General features: G+C 37.5%; 1 protein-coding gene across 4 annotated transcripts in view; it reads right to left on the bottom strand.

Moving 5' to 3' along the window:
* Positions 1-5,583: 5,583 nt before the first annotated feature.
* The window catches only part of PPP4R1 (protein phosphatase 4 regulatory subunit 1), a 101,889-nt gene continuing 92,701 nt past the window's right edge, over positions 5,584-14,771 (bottom strand). For all 4 annotated transcript variants that reach the window (XM_043975187.1, XM_043975186.1, XM_043975188.1 and 1 more), the window contains 4 exons: positions 13,057-13,177; positions 12,827-12,961; positions 12,195-12,336; positions 5,584-6,657 (listed from right to left, as the gene is read on the bottom strand). In XM_043975187.1, the coding sequence (XP_043831122.1) occupies positions 6,494-6,657; positions 12,195-12,336; positions 12,827-12,961; positions 13,057-13,177 (562 nt within the window). In that variant the 3' untranslated portion in view covers positions 5,584-6,493. The remainder of the gene's footprint in view (positions 6,658-12,194; positions 12,337-12,826; positions 12,962-13,056; positions 13,178-14,771) is intronic.

Below are 14,771 nucleotides of genomic sequence, written 5' to 3'. Positions count from 1 at the left end.
TCCAATTTCTTAAATGTTCATTTCTTTGGGATGGTTTTAAATGTGTCTTGTGGAAAGCAAGAGGATGGATTATGTGATTGCCTAAGATTTCATGAGGGAGGGAGGAAGGGACTGGACCTGTGATTTCACTGATATAGGGAATTTTTTATGAGATACCCCAGTCCCCTCAATGCAGATGAACAACTTGTTCTGCAAGTTATGCATTAGAGAATTGCCTGGAGCACTCAACAGTTAAGTGACCATGTCCAGCATCCCATAGCCTGTATGTGTCTGAGGCAGTACTTGACAGAATTTAAAACCCATTTTCTAGAACCTAGCCATTCATATGTAAAGATGTCTACATATGATCCCTTTGGATTGTTTTTGGTCATGGTGATGGATTTGTTATCTCTGTGACCAGAAAGGCTGGGGTTAAGTGTGCAGATATGGCCATGAAACAAATTTTCTGTGAAACCTAACAGTTTGTGAGAAATGCACCATGATCTTAGGTAGTAACCAAGTGAAATAACTAACCAAGGTGAGTATTTTTTTAGTAACAAAAACGGGCAGTTAATCAATTTTTGGTAAAACGTTACTATTTATCTGATTCTGCTGCTGAAAGTATCTGTTCATCAGCTTGTCAGGAGAATCTATAGGCACTTTAAACTCATGCATTGAATTAACACTTGCTCCTAGCTGTTAATAACCAAAATAATTTTGCTAATATTGGCTCTGAATAAGTTTAGGTTTGACTTCTTTGAATATTATGTAAGCCTGGGCAGCTAGGTGGCTCAGTGGATAGAGCACCGGCCCTGGATTCAGGAGTACCTGAGTTCAAATCCGGCCTCAGACACTTAACACTTACTAGCTGTGTGACCTTGGGCAAGTCACTTAACCCCAATTGCCTCACTAAAAAAAATTAAAAAAAAAAAAAGAATATTATGTAAGCCTGAAAAAAAAGCTCAAGGTTTTTACAAATTAAAGTTTAGGAAAAAATATTAAGGTATTGTTTGCATCTTGATTTAATAATGGGATCCTAGGTTAAGAACCCTTGCTCTATTTCAGATGACCTTTGGAGAACCCAAAGGAGGGAGATTTTCTGGTCTGATTTAATTTTATAAATCAACCCCCCCAAATTTATACATAAATCATTTTTCCTAAAAGCCTTCCAACAGAAAAATGTGTTTTGTGAGCTGGTGCCTCTGAAGGGGTTGTGCCCTAGTAAGGACTTTGCTGGGATCTGAAATAAATCTTCAGGACTGAAACTAGCCAGATTAGAGTTGGAAATCTGAATTCATTAGAACATTAAGGATACAAACAACTAGTTTTTCTTTCCCTCTAAGATAGTTACCTTTGAAATGGCAACTGTAATGTTACATGGTTCTCCAGAGGCAAACAAGTGGGGAAATACATAGAAATGACCCCAGTTGTGACTGACTGGAACTACTTCTCCCTCTTTCTCTTTGGGGTTTTGGTAGTAATGAGAAAGCTGTTTCTGTCTTTGTTACAAACTGAATAATTGGAGAGTTAAAACCATGTTCTGTTGCTCAATCCAAATAGGGCAATTGAGGATTTTTCTTCTGGGAAATGAAAGTCCTAGTTTTGATCATTGTGTCTTCCAACTCACTAGTCTCAGCAAATGCCTGGGTCTTCTGACAGGTGAGAAGAAAAGCTGTGAGGTTATTGATTCTAACTGGGATATGGGAAAAAGTAATGAAGGAAGAGACAGTTATATTAGAACTAAGTAATGGTGCAGATTATTTTGCTTTGTCCTTAAATAAGCTGATTTATTAGTTGAAAATGGAATTGATGATAATCCATGTAGAATGTAGTATTCTTCAGACTCATCCTTTGTGTCACATAGCAGTTGATTACTGCAAATTATCTCCTATTCAGTTATCTCATAACATTTCTGCTGTTTTCCCTTCTCACTAATAAATAACTACACAGAGTATGTGTGCACAGCTCTAGGATACAAAGCAACAGTCAAAAGTCTTCCATCCTGGGGCAGCAAGGTGGCGCAGTGGATAAAGCGCTGGCCCTGGATTCAGGAGTACCTGAGTTCAAATCCAGCCTCAGACACTTGACACTTACTAGCTGTGTGACCCTGGGCAAGTCACTTAACCCCCATTGCCCAGCAGCAGCAAAAAAAAAAAAAAAAGTCTTCCATCCTGGAGAAGTTTGCTATTTTTTTTTGGGGGGGGGGGGAATGGATACACATACCCACAATAAGTAAATGCAGTGTAATAAATAAAAGGGCAACATGAAAGCACATAGGACCCTAGCATCTGAGCTGGATCTTGGAGGAAATGTAATCCAGGCAATTTGGGTGGAATAGAGTCTTGTAGGCTTTTAATACAAAGGAATCATTTCTATAAAAACAAAACCTGAAACTTAAACACCCACTAGGAGCAGGGGTGAATCAAGAAGGCAGGGTTGGCAGGGCAGGTTTGGCCTGTCCATACTGAAAGCTTGGCCTAAGACCACATTAGTTGGCAAAGCCTCTGCTCGCTGTGCCAAACCCCCCCCCCACTCTTATACTCCTCACTTTTGTTAATTCTCTACCTTGAGAAGGCTTACCTAGCTTAGGTGAAAAATCACTTCTAGGGCTTGGCTGGGTGTGACAAGTGCAGCAGCATCTGCTAGAGTTCAGAAGTCCAACAGCCTTGTTCTTGAGAGTATAGCTGAGGAAGGAACTCTTTCATTTTCCTTTAGTTTGTCAGTCAGTTACTGACTTTTAGAGTCATTTGTTTTGAGCTAGAGTTTACTCCAGTTCCCTTTCCCATTGCCTCTCCTACTGTATCTTGCTCTTTGAGAGCATTACCATACATGGAAATAGTCTGCCAACTTCAGTGCTGTAGTAGCGTCAGTTTTTCCTGGACCCGGTCAGTTAAATCCCTGTCATCCCCTCCATTCCCCAAGGGTGCAGCTGTCAAATGTGTTTGCTCCTAGGATCCTCTCTGTGCCAAACAAGCCTGCTTGCATCAGATACCATAGGATTGGAACAGTGTAGGGCCCAGTTCTGCAAAATGAAAGATTGACTCCAAAGTACCTGAAGTACTCTATGTACTCAGACCCACACTCTACAGTGTCTCAGACTCAAAGCTACATTGAGGACTTTCGTGTGTAAGAAGGCTCCCTCACTTTGCCCAGAAACCAGGCAGTTCAGGAAGCTATTGGTGGCATTAATAAGGGAACATAACAGGACTGGAAAGTTTTTATAAAACAAAGCAGATAAAGAGTTTTTCATGTCTGTACAATTGCCCATGTGACAGTGAGAAGTCTTAGCTAATCAAGGTTGCATGGAGCTGTCAATTTTCTGAATGAGAGTGTTCAGAAAATTATAAAAAGTAATCTCAAGGCTGGCCCCAGGCATTCAAGAATGTAAAAAGATCAATGATCATCTAAAAATCCTTTTCAGATTATAGAAAGCATACCAGGAGCATTAACTGTAATCAGTCTACTCTCAGGTTTATATTGAGACGAGGTTAAGTAGAAATAAATTTGCTATGCTTTTTTTTTCTTCCTTCCTTTTTCCCTCCTGACAGTTCACGAGGAATGTGTTTTCATTTGTTCTACCTTATGTCTTTTCACCACCCAGCCTCTTGCTGCTGCTGCTGGAAACCAACATTTTCTTGCCTACACTGATCCTGACTGATCAGAGGCTACATTCCGTTCCAAAACCCTTCGCTGTCTTCAGGAGTTCAGCTCCTGTTCCCCATGTTCAGCTCAGCTTCTGTTTCCCCATAACATGCCTGAAAAAAGTAGAGCAAGTTATATCTAGAGTAATCTTTAGGACACATGTGACCAATAATTAAGGGACTGTCCTTTTAAAAACCTCTCGATTTAAGTGTGTTTACTCTTTCAAAACTAAGCTTACCTTGACTAAGACACTTTGGATCATAGATTTAGAACTGGAAGAGATCTTAAAAGATCTAGTCTGATCCTCTCTCCCTCTCATCTTACAGAGGAAAAGATGAGGCTGAGAGAAATCAGTTTGCCCAAAGTTAGTAAATTACTTAAGCCAGATTTGAACCCAAGTGTTCTTAATTACAAACATTACTCTTTCCATATCTATATCTATATATGTATATATCTAGATAGCTTCTCAGTTGCCCATCATTTAGCAGACCTTTGAAGTATATATGGCATTAGTTTAACTGAAGGTCCTTTAGGATTTGTATTTAGATTTAAAAAACCAAACAGATTTCAAATGTTTCCTAGAACAAAACTTCTTAAACTGTGGGTTGTGACCCCATATGGGGTACTGAGACAACATGAGGGCTGTAAAAATTTGGCAGTAAATGTTTCATTTGTATACCTATATACCTGGGGTCATGCATTTTTTGGGCAAAAAGGGGAAGCAGAGTGGAAAAGCCCTGTCCTAGAACAATACCATATGCAAGCTGAAAACAGCAAAAGAAAAATTTGGCTCTCTTTACATCTATAGATGGTCAATAGTTAACAGCCTAGGGTTGGAAATATGAGTTTTAAGCTTTGCCTCCTCAACCCCTCCCTCACCTCTTGGATTCCTTCAAGACTCAGTTCAAACCCCATCTTGTGTGGTGCAGGAGGCTTTTTTCCCTATCTCCCTGCTTTGCAACATTTGCATGTTTTCTCCCTATAAGACTGAGCTTCTTACAGGCAGGCACCACATATTCCACAAGGAAGTACAGGGCCTAGTACATAGTAGGGGCTCAATAAATGCTTGTTGATTAATGTGGCACTAAAAACTATATAAATCAATAAAATTAAATAAATAAAAATGTTACTTTGGGGATATAATTTCTATTTCCTTTTTTTAAAAAAAGGAACTGTTACAGCCTTGTATGACGTAAAAGAACTGAGAATTTGGGGGAAAGATCATATGCTGTTTTGACTTATGAGCAGGAAAATTAACACACCCATAAACAAGCTCAGGAAACTAATCAAATGCCAGTAGTCAGTAGTTGGACTGGAAGTTCAAAATGAAGGCAGACAGGTTAGTATATGGACCCTAGGATGACACAAGTAATTGCTGGGACATCAGTTGAATGTTAGCATAGCAGAGTGAGGTGGCATAGATAAATGCTCCTTAAACACTCAAACACAGAAAACATCCATCCTCGTTTCCCTGTCTATATCTCCAAATCATCTGGGGGACCTTTCAGCCATTCCGACTGTGTGGATCAAAGGGCAGACCCAGAGCTCCTGTTGTGTCTGTTTCCATCCCACCCATGCATCTCCTGTAGGACTTCTGAGCTATCAGATTCCAACAGAATTCAGAACCCTGGCCCTCCCAATCTGGGTTCTTCAAACTAGGAGCCAAAAATCTTCCAGATAAACAAAGGTATCTGTCACATTTGACTTTTCTCTTTAATCTCGAGGACCACCCTGGAGTTTGGTATACTGGGGTTAAGATTCCAGTGATGCCCACTGCTGGGCTGCCAGAAAGGCTAAAGAACAAAGACTATTACTATCTGTTCATATAAATTTTTAGAGCCTTGGAGAAAATACTAAACTACTTAAATAAGGTTTTGATTAGTTCCCCATATTGTACTAAAGCATAAATATAGATCATCAATCACATTTATTTCCAACTGTCTAAAACCAGCCAAAAGTATGTACATCTTATTAATAAATTTTATTTGGACAAGTGGAGAACAACTTGTGTCACAACAACAGTTTTAAACAACATGATTAAAGACTGCAGCACTCCCAAGAGTGGTCACAGATATGTACAGTATGTGAAGAAAAAAGTTGCACCTCAGAGCTGATCATGATCAAGTTAAAAATACCTGACATATAGTACACGTGCTAATAAATTTCCTTCAGGTCATGACCAGCATGAAAAAAAAAAATAGGACACAGGTATTCAGCAAAGGTTTCTGCTAATGGATACAGCAATATGCTGCACTTAAGAGTTAAAATCAGATTCTAGTTTAGTGTTAGCATCAAGCCCTTAAGAGAAATCCAAACATTTCTATTTTCCCAATTTACACACATCAAAAACTATTCACACTTACTCAGGATGGGGCCAGGCTGAAAGCCACAGCACCCAGTCAGGTCCTTGCCTGGATAAAAATGTTTAGAGCTAATACTGGAGGTCTCTTTTACATCCTGTTAAAATACATCTGCCTTTCTGGCTATGAGAATTTCATCTACTGGTTGCTAAAGTACAACTTGCTAAGTTAACTCCTGAGGAGAAAACAATGCAGGTTTTGGGACTGTCATCCCTTCCAAATTGCTCTGCCAATTCAAGTTTCACTCATTCAGGAAGACAGAAGGATTTAAGGCTTCGGTGACAAGTATAATCCTCTGAGAAATTAGTATTTCCTAAAGTCAAGATGAGCTAGTTTACCACACTTTCTCTTGACTCTTAAGATCCCTGGAGTCAGGCGGAGGTAACTGGCACCTGTAGTTCGGTCTGGCAAGAGAGGGAGATCTTTCCTCCTTCAGAAAAGGCTGTCCCAGATCATCCATGTGAGGAGCACTTGTGGCGTTTAAGCAGAAGAGACAATGAGACTTGGGCTCTTTAATAAGTTGAAGAAGCTGTACTCATAGCATCTTCAGCAATTTTGTTACTGGAAGGGTGAATGCTTGCAAAATATTTGACATCACTGTCACTATCCATCTGAAGAGCCATAATTGTTTGTTCCACAGCTTCCTGATGAGAGTTAGCAGAACTTAAGAAATAGTCTGTAAATGAAAAAAAAAGTGCAACAGTATTTAATGTTTTTCAAGTGCAAATTTTGAAAATGTGTGCTCTATAATCTGGAGTGATTCCAACAAAGTGACTCAACAATAAAGGGATTCATTCTACTGCTAGGCATTTACTCCTAGTTAAAAGTCAATGATAACAACAAAAGCCCTACATACACCAAAATATTTAGAGTAGCACTTTTTGCAGTAGCAATGATCTAGAAACAGAGTTGATGCCCATCACTTGGGGAATGGCTGAACAAGTTGTGGATACGAGAATGTAGTGGAATATGACTGTGCTGAAAGAAATGGTAAGAATGAATACTAAGGAGAGGCATGGGAAGACCCACATGAACCTCATGTTCAAAATGAAGTATGCAGAACCAAGGGAAGGGTGTGCACAGTGATTCCTGCGATAGAAATGGAGAGCACAGCACCAGAACCACTGAAACTGGAAAGCTGAGCAGTTATAATGACCAAGCCCGGCCCTAAAAAGAGATAAGGAAAGGTACCTGCCTCCTTCTCTTTTCCAAAGTGTGGTTTTGAAACACCATTGTTGTTATACATAAAGACTCTCTGGGAGGGAGAAAGGGTTTGGCTACACTGGGAAAAGAAGAGGATGTAAAGGCAAAAGAAACAAACCAAAAATCTATTTAAAAATCTGCTGCAGTGACCATTAAAACATGGGAGCTGATTAAGATACAAAACCAGGTGTCAGTCCTTTCACTGAAAGTCTTCAAGCTTGATAATTACTTGTTAGATGTACTGGAAAAAAGGTTTGCACTAGACAGCTTCCAGCTCTGAAATTCTATGATAAGATCTCTCTCTGATGAATTCCAAACTGGCTATTACATATGACTATGCCAAGCACCTGAGATGTTTGTGTCCATCACACCCTCTCCTTGACACCAGTACTAGGTTTCCAGGGGTTGCCTCAAACATAAAGCTTGAGTGACTTGTCCAGGAGTCACCCAGCTAGTATCAGAGGGGAGTGCTGAACTTAGGTCTTTCTGCCTCCAAGCCCAGAACTCTATCCCTCTTTGCCATAATGACTCTAAACTGATATCCTGTGGAAATTGCCTAGAAATTAAAAAAAAACCCCAAATCTATGATTTAAAATAAATATTTAAAATAATTTAAAATAACCAATATGTAGAGTGTGATATTACCCATGGTGTTTCAAAACCACACTTTGGAAAAGAAGAGCAGGGAGGTACCTTTTCTTATCTCTTTTTAGGGCCGGGCTTGGTCATTATAACTGCTCAGCTTTCATTTTCAGTGGTTCTGGTGCTGTGCTCTTCATTTACGTTGCTGTAATCACTGTGCTAAAGACACACTTCCTTACTATTATTCAAAACCAAGAAAAGTTATACTAGTAGATTAGATATATTCAGATTATTGTGAAAAGACTTGTAAAGACATAATTTAGCATAGTAAATGATAGAAGAATCTTTCTGTTACTTCCTTCATAGGAAATTCAATGAATATTCATACTTCTCCTTACTTTGACCTATTATATCAAGTCTCAGAAGGGATGAGTTCTTCCATGCAGCTGTATGAGAAGAGCAAGAATAGTATACATCTACTTTAACAGAAGAGATACACTATTTTAAAGTTCCTCAAAGTATAATAAAATGCCTTCATTTCTTCTTTACTGTTTAAAAAAAATAACTACATCTACTTGTATGAATTTCAAGCACAGAAAAATAAACACTGTTTTCATCCACACTCTTTTACTGAGCTCCAGTCTTGTATGAGGCACTACGGTAGGTACTACGGAAGATGAAGACCTCAGTTCCTGACCTTAAAAATAAGGCATAAGGCAAAAGCACAAAAATCAGTAACTGGACCAGCAAAAATAATCTAAGTACATATGGGCTGGAATTACATAAGTGAAACAGCAAAACTGTCTGCATTTTGGAGACTATTCCAGGACTATCTATTCCCTAGGTCTTCTTCCATCAAGCAACCACTTATACCAATAACCACACATCTCTCCACAGAAGACTGTGGCCAATGTACAATTTATATTTCTTGCTACTGGGATCCATAAAAATATCAATTGTTGAGGATAGTGAAACTAAGTAAGCCTGAGAAAATAAGCAGAATACTCCAGCTAAAGAATAAGGCCAGGAATTGCTACTCTATTTTGAATAAAACACTTCTTCAGGATGCAGATTTTGCATTTCACTATGATTAGATAACAGAAGTAGACATGTAGCTATTGTCTACAGGCAGAAAGAAAACAGAAAATTCAGTATTTGTTGAACTGAACTGACAATAAAGGAAAACAGAACAGACAAAACCGAACAAGTTGTCCTATTAAATGGGCCACAAGTTCTACATATAAATATATATGACAAAGAGAACTTTCAATACCATTCCAAACATGTCCAAAATAGGCCTTATCTTTCCCCCCAAATCTTCCCCTCTTTAAGAGTACCACCCTGAGTCAACTCAGGCTTACTATCTAGATGTCATCCTCAACTTCTCATCCCTACCCCCCATATTTAATAATCAGTTGCCAAATTCTGTTCACTGTATCTAATAGCTTTTGTATATACCCCTTCTTTCCTGACACTACCAGCACCTTGGTGCGGACTCTCAGGTCTGGACTAGTGCAATAGTGTGCTGGTTCATCTTCCTGTCTCGAGGCTCTCCCTACTCCAGTCCATCATCTACTCAGTTGTTAAAAGTCTGATCATGTCACAATTCTTCTTGCTCTCCCCATCCCCCCATTAGTTAATTCCAATGGACACCAGTTGCCTCCAGGATCAAATATAAAGCCTTTGTTTGGCTTTTAAAGCCCTCCACATCCTGGCTCCTTCCTACTTCATTTTTTTTTCTGATAAAAGTATTTTATTTTTTTCCAGTTACATGTAAAAATGGTTCTCAACGTCTGTTTATACAAGCTTTCCAATTTCAGATTTTTCTCCCTCCCCCCTCCCCTAGATAGCAAGTAATCTGATATAGGTTATATATATATATATATATATATATATATATATATATATATATATATATATATATATATATATACACACACACACACACATATAAACATATTATATAATTATATATAATATAAATATAGATATATACATACATAATAACATTAAACTTATTTCTGCATTAGTCATGTTATAAAAGAAGAATCAAGAGCAATGAGGAAAAACCTCAAAATAGACAAACAGCACCAAAAGCAAAAGAAATAGTATGGTTCAATCAGCATCTCTACTCCACAGTTTTTTTTTTGTTTTTTTTTTCTGGATTTGGAGATCCCCTTCCATCATGAGTCCCCTGGAACTCTTCTATACCATTGATTGCATTGGTGAGAAGAATCTAGTCCATCACAGTTGATCAACACACAATGTTGATGATACTGTGTAATGTTCTTCTGGTTCTGCTCATCTCACTCATCATCAGTTCATGCAAGTCCTTCCAGGTTTCTCTGAACTCCTCCTGCTAACTGTTTCTTACAGCACAGTAGAATTCCATTACATTCATATACCACAACTTGTTCAGCCATTCCCCAATTGATGGGCAATCCCTCAATTTCCAATTCCTTGCCACCACAAAAAGAGCAGCTATAAATATTTTTGTACATGTGGGTCCTTTTCCCTTTTTAATGATCTCTTTGGTGAAAAGACCCCAAAGTGGTATTGCTGGGTCAAAGGGACAGCTTTATAGCCCTTCGGGCATAGTTCCAGATTGCTCGGATCAGTTCACAGCTCCACCAACAATGCATTAGTGTTCCGATTTTCCCACATCTTCTCCAACATTCATTATTTTCTTTTTGTCATATTAGCCAATCTGACAGATGTCAGGTGGTATCTCAGAGTTGTTTTAATTTGCATCTCTCTTATCAATAGTGATTTAGAGCATTTTTTCATATGGGAATAGATAGCTTTGAATCAACTCAAAAATTACTTGAAACAATTAACAACTTTAGCAAAGTAGCAGGATATAAATTAAATCCACATAAATCACCAGCATTTCTATACATGACCAACAAAGTCCAGCAGCAAGAGATAGAAAGAGAAATTCCATTTAAAGTAATGGTAGACAGTATAAAATACTTAGGAGTCTACTTGCCAAGACAAACCCAGGAACTCTATGAACACAATTACCAAACACTTTTCACACAAATCAAGTCAGATCTAAATAATTGGAAAGATATCAATTGCTCACGGATAGGCAGAGCTAATATAGTAAAAATGACAATTCTACCTAAATTAATTTACCTATTCAGCGCCATACCGATCAGACTACCTAAAAATTATTTTATAGAGCTAGGAAAAATAATAAAAAAATTCATTTGGAAAAAACAAAAAGTCAAGAATATCAAGGGAAATAATGAAAAAAAAATGCACAGGAAGGTGGGTTAGCTGTACCAAATCTGGAGCTTTACTATAAAGCAGCAGTCATCAAAACTATCTGGTACTGGCTAAGAAATAGAGTGGAGGATCAATGGAATAGGCTAGGCACAGGAGACACAGTAGCAAATGACATTAGTAATGCAGTGTTTGATAAACCCAAAGACCCCCAGCTTCTGGGATAGGAATTCAGTATTTGACAAAAACTGCTGGGAAAACTGGAAGATAGTATGGCAGAAATTAGGTATAGACCAACATCTTACACCTTATACTAAAATAAGGTCAAAATGGATACATGATTTAGACATAAGAGGTGATACCATAGATAAATTAGGAGAGGAAGGAATGGTCTACCTTTCAGATCTTCAGAAAGGAGAACAGTTTATGACCAAACAAGAGATAGAGAATATTATGAAATGCAAAATGGATGATTTTGATTACATTAAATTAAAAAGGTTTTGTACAAACAAAAGCAATGCATCCCAAATTAGAAGGGATGCAGAAAGCTGGGAAGCAATTGTTATGGCCAGTACTTCTGATAAAGGTCTCATTTCTAAAATATATAGGGAACTAAATCAAATTTATAAGACTCTAAGTCATTCCACAATTGAGAAATGGTCAAAGGATATGAACAGGCAGTTTTCTTCCTACTTCTTCTTAACAGTATCCTTATGCTTTATTCTTCCTTTTCTCCACATACTCCTGAGATTCAGTGACACAGTCCTTCTTACTGTCCCCAGAACACAGTATTCCATCTCGGAATTCCAGGCATTTTCACTGTCTGTCCCCATATGCCTGAAATACTTTCTCTCATCTCTGAATCCTGGTTTTCTTGGCTCTCTTCAAGTTTCATCTTAAATCCTACTTAATCCCACTGTTTTCCTTTTAAGATTGTATTTAATTTACACCCCTCTCTCTCCCTCATTTGTAATGATAATTTGCATATTGTCTCTCCCATTAGATTGTGAGATCCCTGAGGGCAGGGACTCTTTTTTCTGTTTATTGTGCTTTTGTATCACTAGCCCTTAGCACTGTGCCCCACACATAGCAGGCATTTAATAAATGCTTGTTGACTACTTCTTGATAATCACTGACTCAAGTTGTTATGCGAAATATGAAAAAAAAAACACCCAACCACCCACCATCATTACTACCAACCTTTTTCTAAGAGAGTTTGTCTTAATGTTTTTGCAAGTAGTACTCGAACATTTGGAACACTATCATTTGCTAAATTTAACAAATGTGGCATCAGATGCACAGCAAACTGGTCCATAGGAAGGCAGTCATCCTCAATGACAGTCTGGTAAGAAAAAAGTACTGTTTTAGATTTCTGGATAAATTTGGAATTGGGAGCATACAAATTATAGTATTGGTCCATAAAATCTTTTAGACCTATCTTTTTTAAAGTGCGGCCCATTTTACACTCAAATCACAGTATACTTGGAGAATACTGCCCTTAATTGAGAAAGTGAGATAACAACTCATTTTTTCCCTTAAGAACATTTGGGGAACTCAAACTTTCAGGAACCTTATGGATATCTGCAGCAACAAAGACTGACTGTCAACCCTCATCTCCCATGCCAACAGATGGCAAGAGGATACTGGCAACTATTTCTTCTGATCATAGGGATTATTTCTGTGATTTGGTGGGATATTTGGAACCCATGATACTGAAAGCAACAGAATGTAAAATTACTGCTAATTAAGGACAGAGAAGGTAGGGAAGAAGTAAAGTTGACCAAAAAAAGATAGGCAAAAAGTAGATAAAAGAAAATCCCTTACTTACTTACCTGGCAGATAAAGACAAATGTCTGTCGACCAGACCATTTCGGGCATCTACCAAAATTTTCCACAAGTTCATTTATTAAGTCTTCTCCAAATGTTGATGGTGTAGCCGTGTGCAGTTTCTTTACCATTTCACTAACCTAGCAATGTTAAATTGGAGAAATAAAGAATAATTTCCATATTGTGTAACTTATTTACAGTTTCTTTATCCCAAATTTAAAAGTTTAGAACATACCAACTTGTAGGAAATCCAACGAACAGAAGAAACTTTGTCTGCACATAGATTCAGAGCAATTGGTCGTAAGTAATCATATACATCTCTGGGACTGTATAAATCTAGAAGTAAAATCAGCTGCCTAAAAAAATGAATAGTGTCAAAAGAACATAACAACTAATGAATGAATAAAAATTCTTTAACTTAAAAACTACTTTGTGTTATGGGTCCCCATAAGCAAAGGAGCCTTTTAATTTGATAAAATTCTTGGAGACTCCATTATAGGTTTAAAATTTTTTTTTAATTTATGGAATTTATGGTGACTCCATTATCAAAACTGAAAACATATTTCCATTTTAATAAACTGTATTCTTCTATTTAATACAGGTATTAACAATCTTTATCAACTGGCTGGGATATCACCATTTGAAATCATGATTAACTTATATATCAAACTAGCTAAATCTACTATAATTTTCTTGGACTGGTGTCCCTAGTGCCTGTCACATACAGGCTTGCTGGCTGACTGATTTAAGGAGACGGCAGAATGTTGTAGTGAAGAGTATCATGGAGTTGGAGATGAACCAAGGTTCAAATCCTGACTCTGATGCTTCCTGTCTATGTGATCATGGACAAATCCTTTAACTTCCTTCATCTTGCTTCCTATAGAAATTAACTTCTACAACTGGTTACAGAATTGCCAATCGATAGTTATAGATTAAAAAATGGACAGATGGCTACATGGCACTAAACAAATAACTTTTTCTTAAATACAGTTATTTTCAGGGGATGTATATTACCTGTAATAAATTGGTTCTACTAGATGAGAACTAATGTGACTACTTAAATCCACCCTTGTCAGGAGGGAAATATGAAATGTAAAGGGATTGTTTGGAGGGCATTTTCTTGTAACTTGATTATACCTTGCGGAATGAGTAGAATCTCCAGGGCCATCTACTTCCTAATTTATCTCTTTGGTTTCCCCCTTTGTCTCTCATGATTTGATAGGATTGTTGGTTCATTCAATTTCAGGATTCAAGAGCAGGGGGCATGGTAATAGTAGCATTGTATGGAACCACAGAGGTCACATTAAAACTTTATGCAACTTCAGTAAGAAATGATAAATAATTGTAAAGCATGTATAAACAAAAGTTGAGAACTATCTTTATATGTAATGGAAAAAATAAAATACCTCATACATTAAAAAAAAAATGCACAGGAAAAAAAAAAAGAAATGATAAATAAAAGGAATTCAGAGAAACCTTGGAAGATTTATATGAAATGACGAGAATAAGAAGAATAAAAAAGAATAATATGTATGATGATTAAAAATGGTATAAATGAAAAGATCACTAAAAGGGAGGTGAACTCTTAAATAAGTGAAAACTCGTAAATGGTCCTAGAGAACAGATAATGAAAGATGCCAGCCAGTGTTGTTCACACTGTCAGATGTGGTTATTACTTTATCTCTTCAATTTCTGCTTAACCATCTTCCTTTTACGTTGGGGGTGGGGTGGGGAAGGAGTAACCGGTTCAATATGGAAGAGAGGGGAGAATAGATTATATAACCAGAAATAACTATGATGTAAAAACAAAAGGCATCAATGTAACTTATTTTTAAAACTTTTATGCTGTTCCCAAATGGCTTTAGTAGTACAGTTCTTGATTTCTTAAATGTCAGCTATGACTATGAAATACTTTCCCTTAAATTTAAGTATGCCCTCAGCAGCTCTCTG

Source organism: Dromiciops gliroides, chromosome 1 (assembly GCF_019393635.1).
Source record: "Dromiciops gliroides isolate mDroGli1 chromosome 1, mDroGli1.pri, whole genome shotgun sequence".
NCBI classification, from domain to species: Eukaryota; Metazoa; Chordata; class Mammalia; order Microbiotheria; family Microbiotheriidae; genus Dromiciops; species Dromiciops gliroides.
The sequence above is the reverse complement of the archived record's forward strand: the minus strand, read 5'-3'. Positions and strand labels throughout refer to the sequence as shown.